Raw genomic sequence first — 14,719 nt, forward strand, 5'->3', positions numbered from 1 at the left:
GCCCCAGCACAGCATCACAACTAGACCCAACCAAATCATGAGGAAGAAAAAAGATTATTACTTGACACATTGGAAAGAATTAACAAAACAAATGAGGAAACTAGAATGCTATTTGGCCCTAAACAGAGAGTACACAGAGGCAGAATACCTGACCACTGTGACTGACACAGTCGTAAAGAGGGCACGACAAAGCCTATTCCACCTCAGGAAACTAAAAAGATTTGGCATGGGTCCTGAGATCCTCAAAAGGTTCTACAGCTGCAACATCGAGAGCATCCTGGTTGCATCAATGCCTGTACGGCAACTGCCCGGCCTCTGACCGCAAGGCACTACGGAGGGTAGTGCGTACGGCCCAGTACATCATTGGGGCTAAGCTGCCTGCTATCCAGGTCCTCTACACCAGGCGGTGTCAGAGGAAGGCCCTAAAAATTGTCAAAGACCCCAGCCACCCCAGTCATAGACTGTTCTCTCTACTATCGCATGGCAAGCGGTACCGGAGTGCCAAGTCTAGGACAAAAAGGCTTCTCAACAGTTTTTACCCCCAAGCCATAAGACTCCTGAACAGGTAATCAAATGGCTACCCGGACTATTTGCATTGTGTGCCACCCCCAACCCCTCTTTTTATGCTGCTGCTACTCTCTGTTTATCATATATGCATAGTCACTTTAACTATACATTCATGTACATACTACCTCAATTGGGTCGACCAACCAGTGCTCCCGCACATTGGCTAACCGGGCTATCTGCATTGTGTCCCACCCACCACCCCCTCTTTTACACTACTGCTACTCTGTTCATCATATATGCATAGTCACTTTAAACATATCTACATGCACATACTACCTCAATCAGGCTGACTAACCAGTGCCTGTATATAGCCTCGCTACTTTTATAGCCTCGCTACTGTATATAGCCTGTCTTTTTACTGTTGTTTTATTTCTTTACCTACCTATTGTTCACCTTATACCTTTTTTTGCACTACTGGTTAGAGCCTGTAAGTAAGCATTTCACTGTTGTATTCAGCACAAGTGACAAATAAACTTTGATTTGACCCAAACTTAAGAAAAGCTTTGACTATGTACAAACTCAGTGAGCATAGCCTTGCTATTGAGAAAGGCAGCCGTAGGCAGACCTGGCTCTCAAGAGAAGGCAGGCTATGTGCACACTGCCCACAAAATGAGATGGAAACTGAGCTGCACTTCCTAACTTCCTGCCGAATCGTATTAGAGACACATATTTCCCTCAGATTACAAAGATCCACAAAAAAATTGAAAACAAACTCAATTTTGATAAACTCCCATATCTACTGGGTGAAATACCACAATGTGCCATCGCAGCAGCAAGATTTGTGACCTGTTGCCACAAGAAAAGGGCAACCAGAGAAGAACAAACACCATTGTAAATACAAGCCATATTTATGTTTATTTATTTTTCCTTTTGTAGTTTAATTATTTGCACTTCGTTACAACACTGTATGTAGACATAATATGACATTTGGAATCAGAGCGCGGGTAAACCTAGCCAATGGGGTGTTAAGGGGAACACACAGAAAGAGAGCTGAGCCTGCCACCGGAGGGGATGATTGGAGGATGGTAATGTAAACACCAATCAGAGAGGGCGGGTAAACCTAGCCAATGGGGTGTTAAGGGGAACACAACACAGAAAGCATTCTGCTCTCATCTCGCATAAAGCAGCTCATATAATCACACATCACACTATGCCCAGGGCATGTTATCTTCAGCCTTGATCAGGTATTCCCAAACTGGGGTACGCCCAATGCCGTCGGGAGTACACCAATAAAAATGTGATTCAATTAATATATATATATATATATATAGTATATCATCATTATTTATTTATGAAAAAAAAATCTTCACATTTTCAAACAGTACATTTATATTTTTCAACCGGGAGATACATTTGGGTGAGGTTTTCTTCTCGCCTGAGTAACCTCTTTTCCCTGCCAAAAATAAAATGAAAACATCTAGTGTTCAGCGAAATAACAGCACAATGTCAAATACAGGTAGCCTAGTCAAATAATTAACATCCAATCACATTAACTGTTACTCTCTCGCGGGAAACCTTCACTCTTGCGCAGACATTTAGAAACGCAACATGACAATTTGAAAAATAAGCCAAGGTAGTTTTTTGAGTGAGAATAAAGACAACTTTCGAGTAGTAAGACATGTATAAAAGCAACAGATATCATTACGGTAATAATAAGGGGCTAGAAGCATCTTATATGGTGAGCTACTGAGTGGCTAGGACAGACAAGCCCCATACTATTGTGGAGGACTTAATTCTTCCTGCTGCCGCGGATATGGCTGGGATAATGCTGGGGGAAAGGCCCCAAACAACTATACAGACAGTGTCTTCATCAAACAACACTGTTTCACAACAACACTGTTTCACAACGCATCAGTGACATGGCAGGAGATGTTTTGAAACAATTACTGCTTCGCATACAAGCCAGTGAATTATATGCGTTACAGTTGGATGAGTCGACAGACGTGGCGGGCCTGGCACAGCTCCTGGTATATGTCTATTATGTTTATAGGGGGCCAATTAAGGAAGACATCCTCTTCTGCAAACCACTGGAAATCAGGGCAACATGAAAGGATATTTCTAAAGTACTGGACAGCTTTGTGACATCAAATGACTTTGGTGGTCAGGATGTGTTGGAATCTGTACTGATGGTACCATGACAGGGAGACATAGTGGAGTGGTAACGCACATGCAAGCTGTTGCTCACGACACCACTTGGGTGCACTGCAGCATCCACCAAGAGGCTCTTGCTGCGAAGGAAATGCCTGACAGCTTGAAAGATGCTATGGAAACTACAGTGAAAATGGTTAACTTTGTTAAAGCAAGGCTCCTGAACTCTTGTGTATTTTCTGCATTATGTAATGATATGGGCAGCGACCATGTACTGCTTTTACAACATATGTGCGCTGGTTATCAAGGGGCAAAGTATTGACACGTTTTTTTTAAATTGAGAGAGTAGCTTAAAGTTTTCTTTACTGACCATAATTTTCACTTGTCTGACCGCTTGCATGATGATGAGTTTCTCAGGCGACTGGCCTATCTGGGTTTTTTCACGCCTGAATGATCTGAATCTAGGATTACAGGTACTCTCCGCAACTATATTCAATGTGCAGGACAACATTGAGGCTTTGATTAAGAAGTTGGAGCTCTTCTCTGTCTGCATTAACAAGGAAAACACACAGGTCTTTCCATCACTGTATGATTTTTTGTGTACAAATGAACTCAAGCTTACGGACAATGTCAAATGTGATATAGCGAAGCACCTGAGTGAGATGGGTGCACAATTACGCAGGTACTTTCCCGAAACGGATGACACAAACAACTGGATTCCTTATCCCTTTCATGCCCTGCCTCCAGTCCACTTACCATATCTGAACAAGAGAGCCTCATCGAATTTGCAACAAGCGGTTCTGTGAAAATGTAATTTAATCAGAAGCCACTGCCAGATTTCTGGATAGGACTGTGCTCAGAGTTTCTTGCCTTGGCAAATTGGCTGTTAAGACACTGATGCCCTTTGCAACCACGTACCTATGTGAGAGTGGATTCTCGGCCCTCACTAGCATGAAAACTAAATACAGGCGGGCACAGACTGTGTGTGGAAAATGATTTAAGACTGAGACTCTCCAATGTTTGAAGGGGTACGGGACTATAAAAAGTTTGGGAACCACTGGCCTAGATGGGGGCTGTAGTGATACTATAACATTTAACTGTACCACTGTATAATTAAATAGTATACTTAGAGAAATAAGGACATGTAATTTCCATTAGAGCGGTCACTTGACTATCTTGTCACTATAATAGACCATTTTTGCTAAGGTGATGGCTAGAAGAGATCGAGGTTTGGTCAAAAAACATCAGATTTTACTTTTCGTAGCAGGCTAGAACTTAAACAGCATGTTGTGATAATTAACGTAACAGGTTAGGATAATTTGGCTAAGGTAAGGAAAAACAGTTAAAATTTCAATTTTTGACGTTAATTTAACAAGAGCTGTATCCCATCTAGCCATGACCCTTTGCCTAATATGAGCTAGTGAAAGATTTGCCTCCGTACTTTCGCCAAAACGCACACTTGTGTCGAAATTGTCGGCAGGTTCTTCAAGCTATTCATTCACCAAAACAAACTTTGCTTTACACGTTTACCTGTCAATATAGTTCAGCTGTGACACAGTCAAATGAGAAATTGTGCGAGGTGAAACCCATTTAGAAACGTTTTGTCAACGAAATGGCGATGTTATTCTGGGAAAGAGGACTTCGCAACGCTGTTACCAAAAAGGCTATGCAAGGAGTCCAGCTCTACTGGTAATACATGCAGTTCAAGTGTCCGTAAATACGATTCTACGGTAGCTAGCTAGCGAATTATTTGCAAATATTACAACAATGGTTCGTGTTTAGCAATGAAAATACTTAGAATAGTCTTTGCCTCCAATACAGCTGTCATGCATGTTGTCTGGCTATCAGTGCAGTTTAATATATTTACAGACGATGGCGCTATTTACCAATCTCAGGCTCCAGTTGCAGCGTATGAAATTTAATATGCATTTGGTTTGAGACCAATCAAATTTCAATCAAATGTATTTATGAAGCCCTTTTTACGCCAGCCGATGTCACAAAATGCTGTACAGAAACCCAGCCTAAAACGCCAAACCGCAAGCAATGCAGATGTAGAAGCACGGTGGCTAGGAAATACTCCCTAGGAAGAAACCTAGCGAGTAACCAGGCTCTGAGGGGTGGCAAAGCCTCTTCTGGCTGTGCCGGGTGGAGATTTTAACAGTACATGGCTAAGATGTTTAAACGTTCATGGTTGTAGAGGGTGCAACAGGTCAGCACCTCAGGAGAAAATGTCAGTTGGCTTTTCATAGCCGATCATGATACTGTATGTCACAGATTATCAGTTAAAATACGCATGAATTGTCAGTATTTATTAATCAAGTAGATAATCTGTCTAATTGTGTTTGTTTTCCCCTCAGTACGTCAGTGGTATCAGGCAGAGAGCGTGTGAATGGGGTGGATCTGTTCTACCAGCAGACTGGAAAAGGAGACCATGCTGTTTTACTACTGCCTGGAGCTCTGGGTAGGTAACAACACTCGTAACATGGTCCCCAGGCTTTCAGTGTCTGGTGCACAACACTACCGACCTTTGTCACTTCCCCAAGCCTTGTCGAGTGACTGTCTAAAGTTGTAGATGATGATCTCTTTCAAATATGGAGTAGCCTATACGTCACACTACTGATTAAGGCCTCTGCCCATCAGAGCATCAACATTAGTAATTGTGACTTTGATATTGAGAGGAGACTGAGGACTTCAAGCGGCAGTGGTTCCCAAACTTGTTATAGTCCCTTACCCCTTCAAACATTCAACCTCCAGCTGCGTACCCCCTCTAGCACCAGGGTCAGTGCAATCTCAAATGTTGTTTTTTGCCATCATTGTAAGCCTGCCACACACATACTATACGATAAATGTATTAAACATAAGAATGAGTGTGAGTTTTTGTCACAACCTGGCTCATGGGAAGTGGCAAAGAGCTCTTATAGGACCAGGGCACAAATAATAACATAATAAGAATCATTAATTTTTCTCTTTATTTAGCCATCTTACATATAAAACCTTATTTGTTCATCAAAAATGGTGAATAACTCATCACAGGTTAATGAGAAGGGTGTGCTTGAAAGGATGCACATAACTGCATGTAGAGAGTCTGTCTTAAATAATTTTCCACGGTCTGTGCCTGTATTTAGTTTTCATGCTAGTGAGGGCCGAGAATCCACTCTCACATGGGGACGTGGTTGCAACGGGCATCAGTGTCTTAACAGCGCGATTTGCCAAGGCAAGAAACTCTGAGCGCAGCCTTATCCAGAAATCTGGCAGTTGCTTCTGATTACATTTTCACAGAACCACTTGTTGCAAATCCGATGAGGCTCTCTTGTTCAGATATTGGTAAGTGGACTGGAGGCAGGGCATGAAAGGGATAAGGAATCCAGTTGTTTGTTTCGTCCGTTTCGGGAAAGTACATGCGTAATTGTGCACCCATCTCACTCAGGTGCTTCACTATATCACATTTGACATTGTCTGTAAGCTTGAGTTCATTTGCACACAAAAAAAATCATACAATGATGGAAAGAACAGTGTGTTGTCCAGACAGAGAAGAGCTCCAACTTCTTAATCATAGCCTCAATTTTGTCCCGCACATTGAATATAGTTGCGGAGAGTCCCTTTAATCCTAGATTCAGATCATTCAGGCGAGAAAAAACTTCACCCAGATAGGCCAGTCATTTGAGATGCTCGTCATCATGCAAGCGGTCAGACCAGTGAAAATTACAGTGGCAAGAAAAAGTATGTGAACCCTTTGGAATTACCTGGATTTCTGCATAAATTAGGCAAAACATTTGATCTGATCCTCATCTTAGTCACAACAATAGACAAATACAGTGTGCTTAAACTAATAAAACAAAAATGATTGTATTTTTCTTGTCTATATTGAATACATAATTTAAACATTCACAGTGTAGGTTGGTAAAAGTATGTGAACCCCTAGGCTAAGGACTTTTCCAAAAGCTAATTGGAGTCAGGAGTCAGCTAACCTGGAGTCCAATTAATGAGACAAGATTGGAGATGTTGGTTAGAGCTCCCTATAAAAAAAACTCAGAAAATTTGAGTTTGCTATTCACAAGAAGCATTGTCTGATGTGAACCATGCCTCGAACAAAAGAGATCTCAGAAGACCTAAGATTAAGAATTGTTGACTTGCATAAAGCTGGAAAGGGTTTGAAAAGTATCTCTAAAAGCCTTGATGTTCATCAGTCCACAGTAAGACAAATTGTCTATAAATGGAGTAAGTTCAACGTTGTTGCTACTCTCTCTTGGAGTGGACGTCCTGCAAAGATAACTGCAAGAGCACAGTGCAGAATGCTCAATGAGGTTACGAAGAATCCTAGAGTGTCAGCTTAAGATGTACAGAAATCTCTGGAACATTCTAACATCTCTGTTGACGAGTCTACGATACGTAAAACACTAAACAAGAAAGGTGTTCATGGGAGGACACCGCGGAAGAAGCCAATGCTGTCCAAAAAAACATAGCTGCATGTCTTAAGTTCATAAAAAAGCACCTGGATAATTAAAACATTTTTTTTTCACCTTTATTTAACCAGGTTAGCCAGTTGAGAACAAGTTCTCATTTACAACTGCGACCTGGCCAAGATCGAGCAAAGCAGTGTGACACAAACAACAGAGTTACACATACACATGGGATAAACAAACGCACAGTCAATAACACAATAGAAAAAGTCTATATACAGTGTGTGCAAATGTAGTAACATTAGGGAGGTAAGGCAATAAATAAGACATCGTGACGAAATAATTACAATTTAGCAATTAAACACTGGAGTGATAGATGTGCAGAAGATGAATGTGCAAGTAGAGATACTGGAGTGCAAAGGAGCAAAAAAAGAATAACAATATGGGGATTAGGTAGTTGGGTGGGCAATTTACAGATGGGCTATATACAAATGCAGTGATCGGTAAGCAGCTCTGACAGCTGATGCTTAAAGTTTGTGAGGGAGATATGTCTCCAGCTTCAGTGATTTTTGCAATTTGTTCCAGTCATTGGCAGCAGAGAACTGGAAGGAAAGGTGGCCAAAGGAGGAGTTGGTTTTGTGGGTGACCAGTAAAATATACCTGCTGGAGCGTGTGCTACGGGTGGATGCTGCAATGGTGACCAGTGAGCTGAGATAAGGCAGGGCTTTACCTAGCAAAGACTTATAGATGGCCTGGAGCCAGCGGGTTTGGCGACGAATATGAAGCGAGTACCAGCCAACGAGAGCATACAGGTTGCAGTGGTGGGTAGTATATGGGGCTTTGGTGACAAAACTGATGGCGCTGTGATCGACTACATCCAATTTGCTGAGTAGAGTGATGGAGGCTATTATGTAAATTACATCGAAGTCCAGGATCGGTAGGATAGTCAGTTTTCCAGGGTATGATTGACAGCATGAGTGAAGGAGGCTTTGTTGTGAAATAGGAAGCCGATTATAGATTTATTTTTAGATTGGAGATGCTTAATGTGAGCCTGGAAGGAGAGTTTACAGTCTAACCAGACCCCTAGGTGTTTGTAGTTGTCCACATATTCTAAGTCAGAACTGTCCAGAGTAGAGATGCTAGACGAGCGGGCGCGGGCAGCGATCGGGTTGAAGAGCATGCATTTAGTTTTGCTTGCATTTAAGAGCCGTTGGAGGCCACGGAAGGAGTGTGGTATGGAATTGAAGCTTGTCTGGAGGTTTGTTAACACAGTGTCCAAAGAAGGGACAGAAGTATACAGAATGGAGTCGTCTGCGTAGAGGTGGATCGGAGAATAACCCGCAGCAAGAGCGACATCATTGATGTATATAGAGAAAAGAGTCGGCTCGAGAATTGAACCCTGTGGCACCCCCATAGAGACTGCCAGATGTCCGGACAACAGGCCCTCCGATTTGACACACTGAACTCTATCTGAAAAGTAGTTGATTAACCAGGCGAGGCAGTCATTTGAGAAACCAAGGCTGTTGAGACTGCCTATAAGAATGCGGTGATTGACAGAGTCGAAAGCCTTGGCCAGGTCGATGAATACGGCTGCACAGTATTGTCTTTTATCGATGTAGGTTATAATATCTTTTAAGACCTTGAGCGTGCCTGAGGTGCACCCATGGCCAGCTCATTAACCAGATTACATAGCGGAGAAGTTATGGTGGGATTCGAAATGGTTGGTGATCTGTTTGTTAACTTGGCTTTCGAAGACTTTAGAAAGGCAGGGTAGGATAGAAATAGGTCTGTAACAGTTTGGGTCTAGAGCGTCACCCCCTTTGAAGAGGGGGAAGACCGCGGCAGCTTTCCAATCTTTAGGGATCTCAGACGATACAAATGAGAGGTTGAACAGGCTAGTAATAGGGGTTGCAACAATTGCGGCGGATAATTTTAGAAAGAGATGGTCTAGATTGTCTAGCCCAGCTGATTTGTAGGGGTCCAGATTTTACAGCTCTTTCAGAACATCAGCTATCCTCTGGCAAAATATTCTGTGGACATATTAAACTAAAGTTGAGTTGTTTGGAATGAACACACAACACTACAGTGGGGCAAAAAAGTATTTAGTCAGCCACCAATTGTGCAAGTTCTCCCACTTAAAAAGATGAGAGGCCTGTAATTTTCATCATAGGCACACTTAAACTATGACAGACAAAATGAGAAAAAGAAATCCAGAAAATTACATTGTAGGATTTATTTATTTATTTATTTGCAAATTATGGTGGAAAATAAGTATTTGGTCACCTAAAAACAAGCAAGATTTCTGGCTCTCACACACCTGTAACTTCTTCTTTAAGAGGCTCCTCTGTCCTCCACTCGTTACCTGTATTAATGGCACCTGTTTGAACTTGTTATCAGTATAAAAGACACCTGTCCACAACCTCAAACAGTCACACTCCAAACTCCACTTTGGCCAAGACCATATAATTTTTAAAATATTTTTTTAATGTGAATCACATTTTTATTTGGCGTACCCCCGACGGCATTGCACATACCCCAGTTTGGGAATACCTGGCCTACGGTATAGAAAACTTCATAAAAACACATAGTAAGTTGTTTTGGGTCCTCATCAGAACAGGCATAGACCCTCTATAATGTTGGTTACCAGCAGTGTGTGTTCCTGTAACAGGAAGTGCTCAGACTGACTTTGGGCCGCAGCTGAAGTCTTTGAGTAAGGACCGCTTCACTGTGATTGGTTGGGACCCTCGCGGGTACGGAAACTCCCGCCCCCCGGAGAGAGACTTCCCACTGGACTTCTTTGAGAGGGACGCCAAGGATGCTGTGGACCTGATGCAGGTCAGAGTTAAACCAATCAGGAATCACATTGGGAAGATGCTTTAAAATGTTGCTGTAGAGTGTGTCTCTCAATATTGCATATTGCAAGTCAGCACACAAGATGACTTTCTCCGCAACACAGAGAAACAGGACTACTCTGGAGAACATGAACTACACAGTTGCCTCTCTCTTGCTCTTTGTATGTGAGGACAGTCAGCCAAGTATATTTCCTTATTTATCTGTGAATGTGTGTATGTCTTTCCCTCATTGTTTTTCTGTGAACGTGTGTACAGTTGTGGCCAAAGGTTTTGAGAATGACACCAATATTAATTTTCACAAGGTCTGCTGCCTCAGTTTGTATGATGGCAATTTGCATATACTCCAGAATGTTATGAAGAGTGATCAGATGAATTGCAATTAATTGCAAAGCCCCTCTTTGCCATGCAAATGAACTGAATGGATATTGCTGCCAGTAAGATTGCACCTAAATCAACCATTTATCGGATCATCAAGAACTTCGAGAGCGGTTCAATTGTTGTGAAGAAGGCTTCAGGGCACCCAAGAAAGTCCAGCAAGCGCCAGGACCGTCTCCTAAAGTTGATTCAGCTGCGGGATCGGGGCACCACCAGTACAGAGCTTGCTCAGGAATGGCAGCAGGCAGGTGTGAGTACATCTGCACGCACAGTGAGGCGAAGACTTTTGGAGGATGGCCTGGTGTCAAGAAGGGCAGCAAAGAAGCCACTTCTCTCCAGGACAAACATCAGGGACAGACGGATATTCTGCAAAAGGTACAGAGAATGGACTGCTGAGGACTGGGGTAAAGTAATTTTCTCTGATGAATCCCCTTTCCGATTGTTTGGGGCATCTGGAAAAAAAGCTTGTCCGGAGAAGACAAGGTGAGCGCTACCATCAGTCCTGTGTCATGCCAACAGTAAAGCATCCTGAGACCATTCATGTGTGGGTTTGCTTCTCAGCCAAGGGAGTGGGCTCACTCACAATTTTGCCTAAGAACACAGCAATGAATAAATAATGGTACCAACACATCCTCAGACAGCAACTTCTCCCAGCCATCCAGGAACAGTTTGGTGACGAACAATGCCTTTTCCGGCATGATGGAGCACCTTGCCATAAGGCAAAAGTGATAACCAAGTGGCTCAGGGAACAAAACATCTATATTTTTGGTCCATGGCCAGGAAACTCTCCAGACCTTAATCCCATTGAGAACTTGAGGTCAATCCTCAAGAGGCGGGTGGACAAACAAAATCCCACAAATTCTGACAAACTCCAAGCATTGATTATGCAAGAATGGGCTGCAATCCATCATGTGGCCCAGAAGTTAATTGACAGCATGCCAGGGCGGTTTGCAGAGGTCGTGAAAAAGAAGGGTCAACATTGCAAATATTGACTCTTTGCATCAACTTCATGTAATTGTCAATAAAAGCATTTGACACATATGAAATGCTTGTAATTATACTTCAGTATTCCATAGTAACATCTGACAATAATATCTAAAGACGCTGAAGCAGCAAACTTTGAAAATTAATATTTGTGTCATTCTCTTTTGGCCACGACTGTATGCTTTTTCCCTCATTGCTTATCTGTGAATGTGTGTATGCCTTTTCCCTCATTGCTTATCTGTGAACGTGTGTGTGTCTTTTCCTTCATTGCTTATCTGTGAACGTGTGTGTCTTTTCCTTCATTGCTTATCTGTGAACGTGTGTGTCTTTTCCCTCATTGCTTATCTGTGAACGTGTGTGTCTTTTCCTTCATTGCTTATCTGTGAACGTGTGTGTCTTTTCCCTCATTGCTTATCTGTGAACGTGTGTGTCTTTTCCCTCATTGCTTATCTGTGAACGTGTGTGTCTTTTCCCTCATTGCTTATCTGTGAACGTGTGTGTGTCTTTTCCTCATTGCTTATCTGTGAACGTGTGTGTCTTTTCCCTCATTGCTTATCTGTGAACGTGTGTGTCTTTTCCCTCATTGCTTATCTGTGAACGTGTGTGTCTTTTCCCTCATTGCTTATCTGTGAACGTGTGTGTCTTTTCCCTCATTGCTTATCTGTGAACGTGTGTGTGTCTTTTCCCTCATTGCTTATCTGTGAACGTGTGTGTGTCTTTTCCCTCATTGCTTATCTGTGAACGTGTGTCTTTTTCATTGCTTATCTGTGAACGTGTGTCTTTCCCCTCATTGCTGTGAACGTGGTGTGTCTTTTTCCTCATTCTTTTTCCCTCATTGCTTATCTGTGAACGTGTGTGTGTCTTTTCCCTCATTGCTTATCTGTGAACGTGTGTGTGTCTTTTCCCTCATTGCTTATCTGTGAACGTGTGTGTGTCTTTTCCCTCATTGCTTATCTGTGAACGTGTGTGTGTCTTTTCCCTCATTGCTTATCTGTGAACGTGTGTGTCTTTTCCCTCATTGCTTATCTGTGAACGTGTGTGTCTTTTCCCTCATTGCTTATCTGTGAACGTGTGTGTGTCTTTTCCCTCATTGCTTATCTGTGAACGTGTGTGTGTCTTTTCCCTCATTGCTTATCTGTGAACGTGTGTGTGTCTTTTCCCTCATTGCTTATCTGTGAACGTGTGTGTCTTTTCCTCATTGCTTATCTGTGAACGTGTCTTTTCCCCATTGTGTGTCTTTTCCCCTCATTGCTTATCTGTGAACGTGTGTGTCTTTTCCCTCATTGCTTATCTGTGAACGTGTGTGTGTCTTTTCCCTCATTGCTTATCTGTGAACGTGTGTGTCTTTTCCCTCATTGCTTATCTGTGTGATTGCTTATCTGTGTGTGTCTTTTCCCTCATTGCTTATCTGTGAACGTGTGTGTGTCTTTTCCCTTATTGCTTATCTGTGAACGTGTGTGTCTTTTCCCTCATTGCTTATCTGTGAACGTGTGTGTGTCTTTTCCCTTATTGCTTATCTGTGAACGTGTGTGTGTCTTTTCCCTCATTGCTTATCTGTGAACGTGTGTGTGTCTTTTCCCTCATTGCTTATCTGTGAACGTGTGTGTGTCTTTTCCTCATTGCTTATCTGTGAACGTGTGTGTGTCTTTTCCTCATTGCTTATCTGTGAACGTGTGTGTGTCTTTTCCCTCATTGCTTATCTGTGAACGTGTGTGTGTCTTTTCCCTCATTGCTTATCTGTGAACGTGTGTGTGTCTTTTCCCTCATTGCTTATCTGTGAACGTGTGTGTGTCTTTTCCCTCATTGCTTATCTGTGAACGTGTGTGTGTCTTTTCCCTCATTGCTTATCTGTGAACGTGTGTGTGTCTTTTTCCCTCTGAACTGAACGTGTGTGTGTTTTTCCCTCATTGCTTATCTGTGAACGTGTGTCTTTTCCCTCATTGCTTATCTGTGAACGTGTGTCTTTTCCTTCATTGCTTATCTGTGAACGTGTGTGTCTTTCCCTTATTGCTTATCTGTGAACGTGTGTGTGTCTTTTCCCTCATTGCTTATCTGTGAACGTGTGTCTTTTCCCTTATTGCTTATCTGTGAACGTGTGTCTTTCCCTTATTGCTTATCTGTGAACGTGTGTGTGTCTTTTCCCTCATTGCTTATCTGTGAACGTGTGTGTCTTTTCCCTCATTGCTTATCTGTGAACGTGTGTGTGTCTTTTCCCTTATTGCTTATCTGTATCTTTCCCATGGTAGGCGTTGAGATTTCCAAGGTTCTCTCTGCTGGGTTGGAGTGACGGAGGCATTACTGCTCTGATTGCAGCAGCCAGGAACCCCTCCCTGGTCAATAAGATGGTGGTGTGGGGCTCCAACGCATATGTCTCACCACAAGATGTAAAGATCTACAATGGTGAGGTCCTCTTATTGGTGTGTGCGAGCATGCTTTGGAGAGACTGGATGAGGCAGCTCTGCATGTGTTAGGGTTTGTGTATTACAGCTTGTGTGTGTCCATGTGTCTTCAGCGATCCGTGATGTGTCTCAGTGGAGTGAGAGGATGAGGAGGCCCATGGAGGAAGTGTATGGGGCAGAGCTCTTCATTAAGACCTGGGAAGGATGGGTGGACGGGATTGGACAGTTCGCCCAGAGACCAGAAGGTAAGGGCAGCAACATCTTTAAAGCAAAGATTCCAATTTTCAGTTCCACTTGTCAGTTCCTGTGTTAGGGAGTATCTGTATAGATCCTTACTTGTTTTCTGTCTGTCCTGTATTGTTCAGGAAGCATCTGTATGGAGCTGTTGCCTCAGATCAGCTGTCCCTCTCTCATCATCCACGGAGAGAAGGATCCCATGGTGCCCAGCTTCCACCCTCAGTATCTCCTCAAACACATCAAGGGTTCAAGGTGAGCTTGATTCCCCCATTACATTCCTTCTCTTTTGTTTTCCTATCCTCCCTTCTGTATGTTTTTCTCTCTTATAGAGGCATTGTATGAAAGAAATGATGTACAGTCAGCATGTATTATGTCAATGTTTAACTACAACCACTATTGATACGTACAACCTCCACTGTAACATCTTCTTTGGTGTCCAGGTTGCATCTGATGCCGGAAGGGAAACACAACCTGCATCTGAGGTTTGCTGCCAAGTTCAACAAGCTGGTTGAAGACTTCCTGAACCAGTGATGGACATAGGAATAGGGTGCCATTCGGGACGCAGCCTAACATTTTGCAGTATGTAGGGATTAGGGTACCAATTCGGTTACACAAATCCTGCACCCACAGGAAATGAGAAGCTTTCAGGCCTGGGTCTGTGTTCAAGAGTGGACAACATTGAAGGAGCACTATAGAAAGCAACAGTAATAATCAATCGGAGTCTGGTCCATTAATTAACTGACTTATCACTGAATTACTGGTATATGAGCCAAAATAAATACCCATCCACATGACTATTTCACATGTTATGTATTAA

At 42.7% G+C, this 14,719-nt stretch overlaps 1 protein-coding gene across 1 annotated transcript; it reads left to right on the top strand.

Annotated features, from left to right (window-relative positions):
• Positions 1-4,080: 4,080 nt before the first annotated feature.
• Positions 4,081-14,696, top strand: bphl (biphenyl hydrolase like). The gene is made up of 7 exons (XM_029633157.2): positions 4,081-4,344; positions 5,013-5,116; positions 9,724-9,890; positions 13,513-13,666; positions 13,779-13,910; positions 14,031-14,154; positions 14,343-14,696. Exons 1-7 carry the CDS (start codon positions 4,268-4,270, stop codon positions 14,431-14,433), a joined length of 849 nt encoding a protein of 282 aa, XP_029489017.1. The 5' UTR covers positions 4,081-4,267; the 3' UTR covers positions 14,434-14,696.
• Positions 14,697-14,719: the final 23 nt, after the last annotated feature.

Source organism: Oncorhynchus nerka, linkage group LG24, assembly GCF_034236695.1.
Source record: "Oncorhynchus nerka isolate Pitt River linkage group LG24, Oner_Uvic_2.0, whole genome shotgun sequence".
Classification (NCBI taxonomy): Eukaryota; Metazoa; Chordata; class Actinopteri; order Salmoniformes; family Salmonidae; genus Oncorhynchus; species Oncorhynchus nerka.

Excerpts from the sequence above, each read along its gene's own strand:
- bphl (XM_029633157.2), top strand. The coding sequence starts at position 4,268 with ATGGCGATGTTATTCTGGGAAAGAGGACTTCGCAACGCTGTTACCAAA. Across the intron at positions 4,345-5,012 it reads CAAGGAGTCCAGCTCTACTG|TACGTCAGTGGTATCAGGCA; the intron begins GTAATACATGCA and ends TTTTCCCCTCAG. Across the intron at positions 14,155-14,342 it reads AAACACATCAAGGGTTCAAG|GTTGCATCTGATGCCGGAAG; the intron begins GTGAGCTTGATT and ends TTTGGTGTCCAG.